This window comes from Oncorhynchus tshawytscha, linkage group LG25, assembly GCF_018296145.1.
Source record: "Oncorhynchus tshawytscha isolate Ot180627B linkage group LG25, Otsh_v2.0, whole genome shotgun sequence".
NCBI classification, from domain to species: domain Eukaryota; kingdom Metazoa; phylum Chordata; class Actinopteri; order Salmoniformes; family Salmonidae; genus Oncorhynchus; species Oncorhynchus tshawytscha.
In genome coordinates this window covers 14,695,360-14,707,987 of record NC_056453.1, presented here as the reverse complement: position 1 = coordinate 14,707,987, position 12,628 = coordinate 14,695,360, and the positions used below count along the sequence as shown (strand labels likewise).

Sequence of the window (12,628 nt, the reverse complement as noted above, 5' to 3'; positions counted from 1 at the left end):
AGTTTTTTTAGGCCATATATTTTGTAGTAATATTCAAGTAATTTAAATAGCACATGAATGCACATTGGACATGACAAAATGTTTAGAATTGCATGAAAATTTGATTTAAAACTGCACAAATGTACTTGCACCCCTTGACAAAATGTGTAGACTTGCAAGAAATAAGCTTTAAACCGCATAATATATTCTCTGCCAACAAGCAACAAGAGGGGTGTAGCTAACTAATGAAACTACACACTACTTTTTGTGTTTAATAGGCAAAATGACACATTCTGTTAATGTCTGACTCCAGAGTGATCTATTCTTGCATTTTGTAGAATATGACATTTCAGATTTAGATATGATCATTTTTCACAAAGTATATACTTTGTATGTAGTGAACTACTTTTTCAAAGTAACTTTAATTTAATTAACTCTAATTATCTTCCAGTGTGAAGTAAGTTGTAGCTTGATAAACTGTATTTTCAGAATAGCTTCCCCAATACTGTCCAATACTCATGCTTCACTTGTCCGACAGCTAGCAGTGAGGGAGATGATGGTGCACTGCAAATGAGAATAACATTTGTCCGATGCTGCTTCGGTACGCTAGCTAGCATTTAGCCACGTGTCAGCAGATATTCGGTTCCACGGTCATAAAAAAAGCACAAAAAAAGAACACAGGTGCCACCGATGTAATGCGTCGTTTATTGTGGACGATCAGCTATTTGAAAAATAAGACTGGCCGCGAGACATCATACGGAGTTCAACAGGACGTGGTTTAGGCTATTCTAGGACAGGCGACCACCATCTCAATTAGTTCACGTAAAACAGGTGAATTTATAGACACGGGTCAAGCATTAGTAATCAATTATGGAGGAGGGATAATGACAAAACTGTCTGAAAAGGCTGAAAAATGAAGGAAATAATTTGGTCATCAGTCATATAAAGTGGGTATTTTTTGAGGGGACCAGGGTCACCCTCCCCTCTCTCTCTATGTTGTTATGATCAATAATTGTAAAGGCGGTTTCATTCCTCTGTATTGACACAACCGTGCTGATTGGGTGGCAGGGTAGCCTAGTGGTTAGAGCATTGGACTAGTAACCGAAAGGTTGCAAGTTCAAATCCCTGAGCTGACAAGGTACAAAATCTGTCGTTCTGCCCTTGAACAGGCAGTTAACCCACTGCTCCTAGGCTGTCATTGAAAATAAGAATTTGTTCTTTAACTGACTTGCCTAGTTAAATAAAGGTATAAAAAATAAATTGGCCATAGATTAGATCAACATCACTGATGGATAGAACAAACAGCCCTGCTAGGATTAATGAGTTTCCAGTGTACTTCCATGTTTGTTGGAGAGGAATATGATTACAAAGGAATAATAAGTATCACTCACAAAGATTGCTGTCGAAATCATCAAATGTTATTCAATTAATTAATTGGTTATTTTCTGTATCCTTGTGTTGGATTCAACCCTATTTTATATCAGTTTTCTTTGGAAAGCTTAGTCAATGAACCCAGCATTACTTGCGCTGTAAAGAAAGAGTTTTGAAACCCTCAGTGCTGCATACATGCCCTTATTGAGTAGTTCTCAGTCATGTTCATTAAGGTGAAGTGAATCTGGAAGGTGCCACCTGAACGTGTCCAATAAGAACACAGATTTACGTTTTCTGTTTTCCAGGCAGAGCAGGACAACGGCCACCCCCTGCCTGCGTTTGCTAACCTCCAGATCGAGGTTTTGGATGAGAACAACCAGGCACCATACTTTCAAGACACAACATACCAGGGCTTCATCATCGAGTCAGCGCCAGTGGGCACCACATTGTTCGCTGACGTCAGCCTCACCACCCCCCTGGGCATCAAGGTTCTGGACAACGACATTGAGGAGGTAAGACCCCATAGCTGACCAGTCTCTTCGTTCATTCATTAATTCATTCGTTTGTTTATTCATTAATGTATTCATTATTTCAGTCATTCATTCACCGACCTAATTCCGCCCGAGGGTTTTTTTCAACTGACTCCTCCGTCGCGACGTCCACTGAATACCCACCCGCTAGCCTGCTAGCCGCAGCCCGCTAGCTGTCTAGAGCACATCAGACTGTTAGCTTAAGAGGCCCATTGGACAAATTCTTTGGCCACTACACCCATTTTGCCAATTGCTCTGGTTTACCACACGGAGCCCTGCTGATCCGTCTTCCGACGTCACAGCACGAGGGGGCCACAACAGACTTTCTTCCATCACGACGTCCCTCAAAGGCCCACCAGCTGCCTGAAGCCACTCACTGGACTCCTATGATCACTTGGCTACGCATGCCTCTCCCTAACGTCAATATGCCTTGTCCATTGCTGTTTTGGTTAGTAATTATTGCCTCCTTTCACTGTAGAGCCTCTAGCCCTGCTCAATATGCCTTAGTTAACATTTTAGTTCCACCCCCCACACATGCGGTGACATCACCTGGTTTAAATTATATTTCTAGCGACAATATCTCTTTCATCGTCAATCTATGCACAGGTTTACCCCCACTGTATTCACATTCTACCATACCTTTGTCTGTACATTATGCCTTGAATCTTTTCTACCGTGCCCAGAAATCTGCTCCTTTTACTCTCTGTTCTGAACGTACCAAACGGCCAGTTCTTTTAGCCTTTAGCCGTACCCTTATCCTACTCCTCCTCTGTTCCTCTGGTGATGTGGAGGTTAATCCAGGCCCTGCAGTGCCTAGCTCCACTCCCATTCTCCAGGCGCTCTCATTTGTTGACTTCTGTAACCGTAAAAGCCTTGGTTTCATCCATGTTAACATCAGAAGCCTCTTCCCTAAGTTTGTTTTATTCACTGCCCTAGCACACTCTGCCAACCCGGATGTCCTAGCCGTGTCTGAATCCTGGCTTAGGAAGACCACCAAAAACCCTGAATTTCCATCCCTAACGATAACATTTTCCGACAAGATAGAACTGCCAAAGAGGGCAGAGTTGCAATCTACTTCAGGGATAGCCTGCAGAGTTCTGTCATTCTATCCAGGTGTGTAGCCAAACAATTTGAGCTTCTATTTTAAAAATCCACCTCTCCAGAAACAAGTCTCTTTCCATTGCAGCTTGCTATAGACTACCTTCTGCGCCCATCTGTGCCCTGGACACCATATGTGAATTGATTGCCCCCCATCTATCATCAGAGCTCGTGCAGTTAGGTGACCTAAACTGGGACCTGCTTAACACCCCGGCCATCCTACAATCTAAGCTTGATGCTCTCAATCTCACACAAATGATCAATGAACCCACCAGGTACAATCCCAAATCTGTAAACACGGGCACCCTCATAGATATCATCCTAACCAACCTGCCCTCCAAATACACCTCTGCTGGCTTCAACCAGGATCTCAGTGATCACTGCCTCATTGCCTGCATCCGTAATGGGACTGCGGTCAAGCGACCACCCCTCATCACTGTCAAACGCTCCCTAAAACACGTAGGGGATGCCTGGTTATTCTTTAAAAGGGCTTTCCTCACCATCTAGAACCAGGAACAGATATAGCCCTTGGTTCACTCCAGAACTGACTGCCCTTGACCATCACAAAAACATCCTGTGGCATACTGCATTAGCATCAAATAGCCCCCACGAAGTTAGGAACCAATATACACAGGCAGTTAGGAAAGGCTAGCTTTTTTAAACAGGAATTTGCATCCTGTGCACTAACTCAAATCAAATTTTATGTCACATACACATGCTTAGCAGATGTTAATGTGAGTGTAGCGAAATGCTTGCGCATCTTGTTCCGAACATGCAATAATATCTAACAATTTCACAACAACTACCTTATACACACAAGTGTATACGAATGAATAAGAATATGTACATAAAAATATATGGATGAGCGATGGCCGAACGGCATAGGCAAGATGCAGTAGATTGTATAGAGTACAGTATATACAGTGGGGCAAAAAAGTATTTAGTCAGCCACCAATTGTGCAAGTTCTCCCACTTAAAAAGATGAGAGAGGCCTGTAATTTTCATCATAGGTACACTTCAACTATGACAGACAAAATGAGGGAAGAAAATCCAGAAAATCACATTGTAGGATTTTTAATGAATTTATTTGCAAATTATGGTGTAAAATAAGTATTTGGTCAATAACAAAAGGTCAAACGTTTTCTGTAAGTCTTCACAAGGCTTTCACACACTGTTGCTGGTATTTTGGCCCATTCCTCCATGCAGATCTCCTCTAGAGCAGTGATGTTTTGGGGCTGTTGCTGGGCAACACGGACGTTCAACTCCCTCCAAAGATTTTCTATGGGGTTGAGATCTGGAGACAGGGTAGGCCACTCCAGGACCTTGAAATGCTTCTTACGAAGCCACTCCTTCGTTGCCCGGGCGGTGTGTTTGGGATCATTGTCATGCTGAAAGACGCAGCCACGTTTCATCTTCAATGCCCTTGCTGATGGAAGGAGGTTTTCACTCAAAATCTCACGATACATGGCCCCATTCATTCTTTCCTTTACACGGATCAGTCGTCCTAGTCCCTTTGCAGAAAAACAGCCCCAAAGCATGATGTTTCCACCCCCATGCTTCACAGTAGGTATTGTGTTCTTTGGATGCAACTCAGCATTCTTTGTCCTCCAAACATGAGTTCTTACCAAAAAGTTATATTTTGGTTTCATCTGACCATATGACATTCTCCCAATCTTCTTCTGGATCATCAAAATCCTCTCTAGCAAACTTCAGACGGGCCTAGACATGTACTGGCTTAAGCCGGGGGACACGTCTGGCACTGCAGGATTTGAGTCCCTGGCGGTGTAGTGTGTTACTGATGGTAGGCTTTGTTACTTTGGTCCCAGCTCTCTGCAGGTCATTCACTAGGTCCCCCCGTGTGGTTCTGGGATTTTTGCTCACCGTTCTTGTTATAATTTTGACCCCACGGGGTGAGATCTTGCGTGGAGCCCCAGATCGAGGGATATTATCAGTGGTCTTGTCTGTCTTCCATTTCCTAATAATTGCTCCCACAGTTGATTTCTTCAAACCAAGCTGCTTACCTATTGCAGATTCAGTCTTCCCAGCTTGGTGCAGGTCTACAATTTTGTTTCTGGTGTCCTTTGACAGCTCTTTGGTCTTGGCCATAGTGGAGTTTGGAGTGTGACTGTTTGTTTTAGGTTGTGGACAGGTGTCTTTTATACTGATAACAAGTTCAAACAGGTGCCATTAATACAGGTAATGAGTGGAGGACAGAGGAGCCTCTTAAAGAAGAAGTTACAGGTCTGTGAGAGCCAGAAATCTTGCTTGTTTGGAGGTGACCAAATACTTATTTTCCACCATAATTTGCAAATAAATTCATTAAAAATCCTACAATGTGATTTTCTGGATTTTTTCTCATTTTGTCTGTCATAGTTGAAGTGTACCTATGATGAAAATTACAGGCTCATCTTTTTAAGTGGGAGAACTTCACAATTGGTCTGACTAAATCTTTTTGCCCCACTTTTAATGTGGGAGTAAACATTATATAAAGTGGCATTGTTGAAATGGGTAGGTACATTTATTACATTGACTAAATACGTTTGTTGGCAGCAGCCACTCAATTTTTGGCTGTAATAAGCATTTTTCTGGCTGGCCACCTGGCTACCCTACAAATCAGCAGGGCTAAACAGATAGCTGATGTTCCTGCTCTTCCTAAAATTATCCTCTGGACCCTCTCTTCCTAAAGTTGTTGCAAACCCTATTACTAGCTTGTTAACCTCTCTTTCGTATCGTCTGAGATCCCCAATGATTGGAAAGCTGCCATGGTCATCCCCCTCTTCAAAGGGGAGACACTCTAGACTCAGACTCTGCTACAGACCTATATCTATCCTACCCTGCCTATCTAATTTCTTCGAAAGCCAAGTTAACAAACAGATCACCGGCCATTTCGAATCCCACCGTACCTTCTCCGCTATGCAATCTGGTTTCCGAGCTGGTCATGGGTGCACCTCAGCCACGCTCCAGGTCCTAAATTACATCATAACCGCCATCGATAAGAGACAATACTGTGCAGCTGTATTCATCGACCTGGCCAAGGCTTTCGACTCTGTCAGTCACCATATTCTTATCGGCAGACTCAACAGCATTGGTTTCTCAAATGACTGCCTCGCCTGGTTCACCAACTACTTCTCAGATAGAGTTCAGTGTGTCAAATCAGAGGGCATGTTGTCCGGACCTCTGGCAGTCTCTGTGGTGGTGCCACAGGGTTCAATCACGCCGACACTTTTCTCTGTATACATCAATGATGCCGCTCTTGCTGCTGGTGATTCTCTGATCCACCTCTACGCAGACGACACCATTCTGTTTACTTCTGGCCCTTCTTTGGACACTGGAGTTACCAACCTCCAGACAAGCTTCAATGCCATACAACTCTCCTTCCGTGGCCTCCAACTGCTCTTAAATGCAAGCAAAACTAAATGCATGCTCTTTAACCGATCGCTGCCCACACCTACCCACCCATCCAGCATCACTGCTCTGGAGGGTTCTAACTTAGAATGTGTGGACAACTACAAATACCTAGGTGTCTGGTTAGACTGTAAACTCTCCTTCCAGACTCACATTAAGCATCTCCAATCCACAATTAAATCTAGAATCGGCTTCCTATTTCGCAACAAAGCTTCCTTCGCTCATGCTGCCAAACATACCCTAGTAAAACTGACTATCCTACCGATCCTTGACTTTGGCAATGCAATTTACAAAATAGCCTCCAACACTCTACTCAGCAAATTGTATGCAGTCTGTCATAGTGCCATCCGTTTTGTCACCAAAGCCCCATATACTACCCACCACTGTGACCTGTATGCTCTCGTTGGCTGGCCCTCGCTTCATATCCATCGCCAAACCCACTGGCTCCAGGTCATCTATACATCGTTGGTAAAGCCCCACCTTATCTCAGCTCACTGGTCACCATAGCAGCACCCACCCGCAGCATGCGCTCCAGCAGGTATATTTCACTGGTCACCCCCAAAGCCAATTCCTCCTTCGGCCGCCTTTCCTTCCAGTTCTCTGCTGCCAGTGACTGGAACAAACTGCAAAAATCACTGAAGCTGGAGACTCATAACTCCCTCACAAGCTTTAAGCACCATCTGTCAGAGCAGCTCACAGATCACTGCACCTGTACATAGCCAATCTGTAAATAGCCCATCCAACTATCTATATTTATTGCCTCACCCCCCTTATCCTGCCTCATTTGCACACACTGTATATAGACTTTCTCTATTGTATTATTGACTGTATCTTTGTTTATTCCATGTGTAACTCTGTGTTGTTGTTTGTGTCACACTGCTTTGCTTTATCTTGGCCAGGTTGCAAATGAGAACTTGTTCTCAACTAGCCTACCTGGTTAAATATAGGTGGAAAAAAAAAAATTCGCACTCACTCTCTCTATGGAATAGTGCTGTAGATCTTGATAAGAGAGCAGAGAGGTTGAGATCAGAGAGGTTACAAGCTAACCTTGTTACAGTACATAGAATCAAGTGACTGTCTAGGTAGAGTTCCAGGATCCATTTATGTCAGCTGCAAATAAGATATTTGGCTTTCAAGATGATACTATAGTAATTAATCAGCAAAAAACACACATGACTTTCATTTTAACGTGATTGTAACACCATCTCCAAGTTCTCATTGGTTGAGCAGGTTGTCCCAATCACACTTTTTGGTTTGTTCTTAATTCAGCTCCTCCCTGGTGATGAACCTGTAGCTATTAGCCAATGCATTAGTGATTAGTGATTACTAGTGTGAAGTTCTCTTTCTCGCTTTTTCTGCTGATCAGCCTCTTTTTTTCAAACCCTCCAATTCTTCTATTTACATGATTTCCGCTTCACGCCTCGTTTTATAGATTTTTGTTTCAATTTGTAGCTAGATTGGTTAGACTTTGAAGTGCAATGATCTGTTTTTCTCTGACCCGAGGAACTTGTTTCCCACTGTACATGGATGTCTGTATTACAGTGATAAGGCATATAGTTGTGTATAGTTGTTACTAGTGCCATATGTGCTGTATATACGTATACACTCTGGGTTTAGCCTGGTCTAGTGGAGTTGTTTCTCACATGCCGATCTGGAGCATGCTAAAGTCCATGTGAGTTGGATTATTTTGGGAAACCTCATGCTGATGGAAGCTGTGTCATCTCCTGCTGTGCGGGGGCATTGGGAGAGGGGACCTTTACTTTCACCCAGACATTTGTTAAGTGTCTGTGGTGATTATTATTCAAATTACTTTTATTTGCCGCAGCTCAATTTATTTATGTCTCCCTCCGCCCAGAGGGGCAGCGGTGTAAGTTCAATATCCTCTAAAGCAGCATCAACAATATCCACAGTGCTGAGGGGTGCATATTAGTAATGAAGGCTGTCGCCTGTCTGGAATGGGCCTGTATTAAAAGGACTGGCTTGCTTATCAAATGGCAAACGATTCACTTTAGTGCCCTACTTTCAACCAGGGTCCAAAGAGATTCCTATAGGGCTCTGTTCAAAAATAGTGCACTATATAGTGAATAGGGTGCCATTTCGGATGCGGACGCTATTATTGCAGGGGTAGGCAGTGGATGAGGTTGGACTTTTCATTATTGGTCTGTATTCATACACAAATGTATCCAGGTGTTGCTGTGTGTGCAGAACACAAGGACTACAAAGCCTTGCAGGACTTCAGATGAATTAGGGAAAGGTATGGGGTTTAACATTCGAAAGCCCGTTTAGATTGGCACAACAGACCCCGCAACACAGCCATACAGATACCATGGAGAGAAAGTGCATTGATAACAACAAATCCTTAGTATACTTTGTCATGCAAATATGATACGGATGCCAACATCAGTGCCATGGTAATATCGTACAAAGAGGTGTGTAATTGTTTTTCATTGTCATTCAACACCACGGTGGATTTCATGGAAATAAAAAACTGTGAGATGACTTCATAGTTCAACTGTTATGAGTGTTTATCCTCACATATATTTCCTTTGTCTCCAAAACGTGTATTTGAAACTGACTGACTAGGTTTCATCACCTTGCTTTCATCAATGGGACTCCAGTCCGTCAGTTGTTGTTTGTGGACTTGTTGTTGCCAATAAAAAAAAATCAGTGATTTATTTTCCTTCCCTTGAAGATGAAAGATCCCATGGTGCAGATATCCTTGGACAACTACAACACAATCTTCATGTTGACACCTTCGGGGATTACTCGCTACCTGACACTGCTGAAGCCCGTGGACCGTGAAGAGCAGGACAGCTACACGTTCACAGTAAGGCTAGCTCTAGCTGAACACTACTCTCTCTCTCTCTCTCTCTCTCTCTCTCTCTCTCTCTCTCTCTCTTCTTCTCCCCCCACAATTAAGTTAGCACCTGTCAAACTAAATAGTACATCATAAACTGGAATTCAGTCACTTGTCCTTTAATGCCCATATACAGTATGTCTTGTAGCAAGCTCATGAACACTGCTAGAATGGCAATAGGTATGTCAGTACAGTACTATTACATATACACATATACACTATTGAATCAGCAAGATACTTATTTTCTTGCTCCTTGAAATTCATAGCTGGGATTTTTATACCCATAGTAAACTAGTTTGCCAATGCTTCTGAAATTTCTGGCCAATTTTTTTTAATTTTTTTTTTATTTTTTTTAAATGTACGAGATAGTCCTATCCTTTGTAAAAATGTCTTCCACATCGTATCCTCAGCCAACAGCATGCAGGGTTATTTTAGTTTTTATCTGGTAATGATGGAGTGCATCACAATCTTTCCCCAAACTTTATGACCATTGGGATAGAACAATGGTGTTCGTCTTCAAGTAATAATCCTCTATTGTTGCTCACACCAAAGTCTCCCGCTTCCCTCTGCCCAGACAACCAGTTGGCACAGGGCCTGTATTTGATGTAGTGTGTGTGTGTGTGTGTGTGTGTGTATGTGTGTGTGTGTGTGTCTCAAGTAAAAAGTGAAAGCAATCACTGTAAAAGCACTCATTGAAAAATGTTACTGTGCTAAAAGATAACAGTGAATGATTAATGTAATGTGATGCGGTAGCCTCTCATTAAGTATTCGTGCAATCCCCTGAGCCAGCGCCTACAAAGTTTCAATAATGAAACCAATACTCACCAATAACTGAGCTTTCACGCAAGAGTAAAACTCTCTGCGGCTGGCTAGTGCACTGTTACCAGCTGGAAGACCATGATAAAGCACCGAACAGCAGAGCGCAGTCCAGCACAGCACAACAGAGTTCAGCACAGAGCTGTTAAGTACAGCATAGCACAGCATAGTTCAGCACAGAACTGCTCAGTATAGTTCACTGCATGACACGGAACAGCACAGCGCAGCAGAGTTCAGCACAAAACAGTTAAGCCGTAGCACAGCTCAGAACAGAATAGTTCAGCTCAGCAGAGAACAGCACAGCAACACACAGGTCAGCACAGCACAGCACAGCACACTGCTAACCTCAGTACTATTCCTCAGTATGTTTGATGATGTATTTTTCCTTCAGCTCAAACTGGCACCGGGTTATTCGCTGTTCCCTCCGGATCAGATAGACCTGTTTATTTGAGGAAGTGTCACCTAACAGCTGTATCATTCAGCCTGAGAGCCGTAGTCTTGTCAGGCTTTGAAATTGCCAAGTGCCATGTCATCAGAAACCATAATTGGAATTTGTCCTAAGAACTTTGGAGGTTTTGGAGTTCCATTTTTCCTGCTCACCTTTACCACTCTGTTTTAAGAATTGAGAGACGTTCTTTTTTTTTAGCAATCTGATCAAATCCAAATGAAATCAAATCCAATATTATTTGTCACATCCGCAGAATACAACAGGTGTCGACTTCACTGTGAAATGCTTTACCTGCAAGCCCTTAACCAACAATGCAGTTTTAAGAAAATTGAGTTTAGAATATATATTTTATTATTAACATTTTTTAAGTAACACAATAAAATAACAACAAGGAGGCTATATACAGGGGGTACAGTACCAAGTCAATGTACGGGGGTACAGGTTAGTCTAAATAATTTGCACATGGGTAAAGTGACTGCATTGATAATAAACAGTGAGTAGCAGCAGTGTAAAAACAAATGTCAATGCAAATACTCCGGGTGGCCATTTAATTAATTGTTGACCAGTTTAATGGCTTGAGGGTAGAAGATGTTAAGGAGCTTTGTAGACCTAGACTTGGCGCTCTGGTATCGCTTGCCTTGTGGTAACAGAGAGAACAGTCTATGACTTTGACAATTGACTATGACAATTTTTTGGGCCTTCCTCTGACACCGCCTAGTATATAGGTCCTGGATGGCGGAAGCTTGGCCCCAGCGATATACTGGGCTGTACTGTCAGATGCTGAGCAGTTGCCATACCAGGCGGTGATGCAACCGGTCAGGATGCTCTCGATGGTGCAGCTGTATAACTTTTTGAGGATCTTGGGACCCATGCCAAATCTTTTCAGTCTCTTGAGGGGGAAAAGGCGTTGTCGTGCCCTCTTCACAACTTTCTTGGTGTGTTTGGACCATGATAGTTTGTTGGTGATGTGGACACCAAGGAACTTGAAACTCTCAACCCGCTCCACTACAGCCCCGTCAATGTGAATGGGTGCGTGTTCGGCCTTCCTTTTCCTGTAGTCCACGATCCTCCCCTTTGTCTTGCTCACGTTGAGGGAGATATTGTTTTTCTGGTACCACACTGCCAGTTCTCTGACCTCCTCCCAAATGGCTGTCTCGTTGTCAGTGATCAGGCTTACCACCACTGTGTCGTCAGCAATCTTAATGATGGTGTTGGAGTCGTGCTTGGCCACACAGTCGTGGGAGAACAGGGAGTAGAGGAGGGGACTAAGCACGCACCCCTGAGGGGCCCTGTGTTGAGGATCAGTGTGGCAGATGTGCTGTTGCCTACCCTTACCACCTGCGGATGGCCTGTCAGGAGGTCCAAGATACAGTTGGAGAGGGAGGTGTTTAGGCCAAAGGTCCTTGGCTTAGTAATGAGCTTTGTGGGCACTATCGTGTTGCATGCTGAACTGTAGTCAATGAACAGCATTCTCACATAGGTGTTCTTTTGGCAAGGTGGGAAATGGCAGTGTGAAGTGCGATTGAGATTGCGTCATCTGTGGATCTGTTAAGACGGTATGCGAATTGAAGTGTGTCTAGGGTTTCCGTGATGATTTGGTTGATGTGAGCCATGACCAGCCTTTCAATGCACTTCATTGCTACTGACATGAGTGCCAGGGGGCGGTAGTAATTTAGGCAGGTTACCTTCGCTTTCTTGGGCACAGGTACTATGGTGGTCTGCTTGACTGATGTAGGTATTACAGACTCGGTCAGGGAGAGGTTGAACATGTCAGTGAAGACACTTGCCAGTTGGTCCGGCGCATGCTCTGGGTACGCATCCTGGCAATCTGTCTGGCCCTGCAGCCTTGTGAATGTTGACCTGTTTAAAAGTCTTGCTCACATCACCTACGGAGAGCGTGATCGCACAGTTGCCTGGAACACCTGGTGCTCTCATGCATGCTTCAGTGTTGCTTGCCTCGAAGCAAGCAGAAAAGGCATTTAGCTCGTCGGCTATGCTCGCATCACTGGGCAGCTCGCGGCTGGGTTTCCCTTTGTAGTCTAATATTTTTCAAACCCTTCCACATCCGACCGGCGTTGGATGTGGCAGGGTGTAGTATGATTCAATCTTAATCCTGTATTGACG

The 12,628-nt window shown here is 43.6% G+C and overlaps 1 protein-coding gene across 1 annotated transcript in view; it reads left to right on the top strand.

Moving 5' to 3' along the window:
- Window positions 1-12,628, top strand: part of pcdh15b (protocadherin-related 15b) — a 214,316-nt gene that overhangs the window by 103,232 nt on the left and 98,456 nt on the right. The window contains exons 14-15 of the mRNA XM_042305961.1: window positions 1,656-1,862; window positions 9,076-9,210. Of these exons, the coding sequence (XP_042161895.1) occupies window positions 1,656-1,862; window positions 9,076-9,210 (342 nt within the window). The remainder of the gene's footprint in view (window positions 1-1,655; window positions 1,863-9,075; window positions 9,211-12,628) is intronic.